The 2,309-nt window shown below is 49.0% G+C and overlaps 1 protein-coding gene across 1 annotated transcript, besides 2 other annotated features; it reads left to right on the top strand.

The window, feature by feature from the left end:
• Nucleotides 1–105: 105 nt before the first annotated feature.
• Nucleotides 106–127: a microsatellite.
• Nucleotides 128–315: 188 nt separating this feature from the next.
• Nucleotides 316–1,320, top strand: TraAM80_07431 (cysteine peptidase C (CPC); the record flags this gene model as incomplete). Its single annotated transcript, XM_029384223.1, has 1 exon — nucleotides 316–1,320. One exon carries the CDS (start codon nucleotides 316–318, stop codon nucleotides 1,318–1,320), a length of 1,005 nt encoding a protein of 334 aa, XP_029235913.1.
• Nucleotides 1,321–1,457: 137 nt separating this feature from the next.
• Nucleotides 1,458–1,496: a sequence feature (A-rich).
• Nucleotides 1,497–2,309: the final 813 nt, after the last annotated feature.

Genomic DNA, 2,309 nt, shown 5'->3' with positions numbered 1-2,309 from the left:
AAAAGTGTGGCATGCCCATTGTCTCAAGGCTTCTCCTCAACAATGCCCAAGGGACACGTAGAATTTCTCTTGTTGCGTTTACCTTGGTGGGTCGTCTTTTTTTTTTGTTGTGTGTGTGTGTGTATGTTCTTGTTGTATTCCACGCCATTGTACGCATGACGGCTTCTGTATCTTCGTCCGTGCACCACACACTGCATGGCGCGACAAAGAGATATTAGCTCTAGTAAGGAAAAAAAGGGAAGAAAACAAAGTTTTACGACGACCAAAAAAGACGAAAAATAAGATAAAATAAAAAGGACGTGGAATAAGCCAGAAATGCGTCTTTATATCGTTATCAGCATTGCGCTTATCCTTATCTGCGTCACTGCGGCCCACGCTCTCCATGTGGAAGACACTCTACTTTTAACGGATGAATTTTTGGACCGTGTGAACCGTCTCAATAATGGAATGTGGACGGCTGGCCGCACGAACAGAACAAAGGAACTCACGCGGCGTGGGGCCAAACGGCTAATGGGAGTTACCCGACGAACCACCACCATTCTCGCCCCGCGGCACTTCAGCAAGGAAGAACTTCAAGTACCGCTCCCTGACAGTTTTGAGTCCTCCGAAAAGTGGCCGAACTGTCCCACCATTACAGAAATCCGTGACCAATCTGACTGTGGTTCTTGCTGGGCTGTGGCAGCAGCTTCAGCGATGTCGGATCGTTATTGCAGCATGGGTGGCGTACGCGATCTTAGGATCTCTGCGGGTGCCCTCTTGTCGTGCTGCGAAACATGCGGTTTAGGTTGCAATGGCGGCGACCCAGATTCAGCTTGGTCCTACTACGTCGAAACTGGTGTTGTGTCCGAGTTCTGTCAGCCGTATCCCTTTCCATCATGTGCCCATCATGTGAACAGCACCCACTACTCCCCATGTTCAGGGGAGTACAATACACCTTTATGCAACACCACGTGCACCGACACGGCGATTCCGCTGATAATGTACAAAGGAAAGAGCAGCTACTTTTTGACAGGAGAGGATGATTTCAAGCGCGAGTTGCTTTTGCGTGGACCATTTGAGGTGACCTTCACTGTGTACGAGGACTTCGTGGCCTACAGAGGCGGCGTATACAAGTATGCCAGTGGCAATGCTCTTGGAGGCCACGCAGTACGCCTTGTTGGTTGGGGTAATCTGAACGGAATATCGTACTGGAAGATTGCGAATAGCTGGAATGATGAATGGGGTATGAATGGCTACTTTCTTATTCTTCGCGGGCAGAATGAATGCGGAATCGAGGAGCGTGGCAGTGCAGGTACGCCAAAGGTGCTACAGAATGAGTAAAAGAACGAGACAGGTATGAAAAGTGAAAAAAGCAGGCAAAGGGAAATAAAAGGTCTGGAAAGCAGGGTAGGAAGCTTTTTTACTGGCTCTAATTAGTTTTTTTTTGTTCCGGGGCTGTTACAAACGGAATAGAGTTATATTTATTTATTTATTTAGTTTTTTGTTTCTATGATTTACACCTTCGGTGTTGGCATGCTGGCGCTGTTCATTTTGAGCGCTTCTCTTGACTGGGGATGTTCATGTGCGGCCGCTCGCTGTGGGACACCTTTTGTGGGTAGGCGTCCTTTTCATATAATTCCTCTTTATTAGCAAGGTGAACACGTTGGGCGTGCTCAGCGCAATATGCGTGCTTCTGTACATCACCCTTGCCGTATATGTCCCGCGGATGCCGTCGTCTGGCTGTTACTGTGTCTTCAGCGGCTGGATGGCATTCGTGTCAGGCTTCTCATGCAGACCCAGCCGAGGGCGCAGATGCCCTTGTTAGAACCAAATAGAGATAAGCGCCTTTGCTGTAATAAAATTAACGCGTGAAGCAAATGCGGCTCTTCTGCTGGCAGAACCCACCGACTGCCGGTGAGTGGGGTTTTTCTAACGACTCAGGAATTGAGACGTCTGAAACTCCCATGGTCATTTAGGCAACTATGGACGCAAGGGAAATGCCCTTGACCGATTCTTCTTCAGAGCGGGGCAATAAGATGTAAAAGCGTTTCATGTGTATCATACCCTCGAAGGTGGTGGTGAGTTAGCGTGTGGGAAGGGAGATGAGGAAGGTAAGGAGTATCATTGCCCTTTGTGTTAAACAGCGCGGAACGAGCGCCCAGGATGGGGTCCCGATACCGTACTGCATGGAGAAAAAGAATGTGGATGCGTATTCACGTGGAAGCTTTGTGGATTTTTTAGGAGCGGGGAATGCGGTGGCCCATTTTAGCGGGGCGCTCTAGCGGCAGGGTTTTTTTTTTTTTGGGGGTTTTTGGGGGGGGGGCTACGTA

Source organism: Trypanosoma rangeli (assembly GCF_003719475.1).
Source record: "Trypanosoma rangeli strain AM80 chromosome Unknown Tra_15.4_contig_00310, whole genome shotgun sequence".
NCBI classification, from domain to species: Eukaryota; Euglenozoa; class Kinetoplastea; order Trypanosomatida; family Trypanosomatidae; genus Trypanosoma; species Trypanosoma rangeli.
Note: the sequence above shows the minus strand (reverse complement) of the source record. Positions and strands in the feature narration are given on the sequence as shown.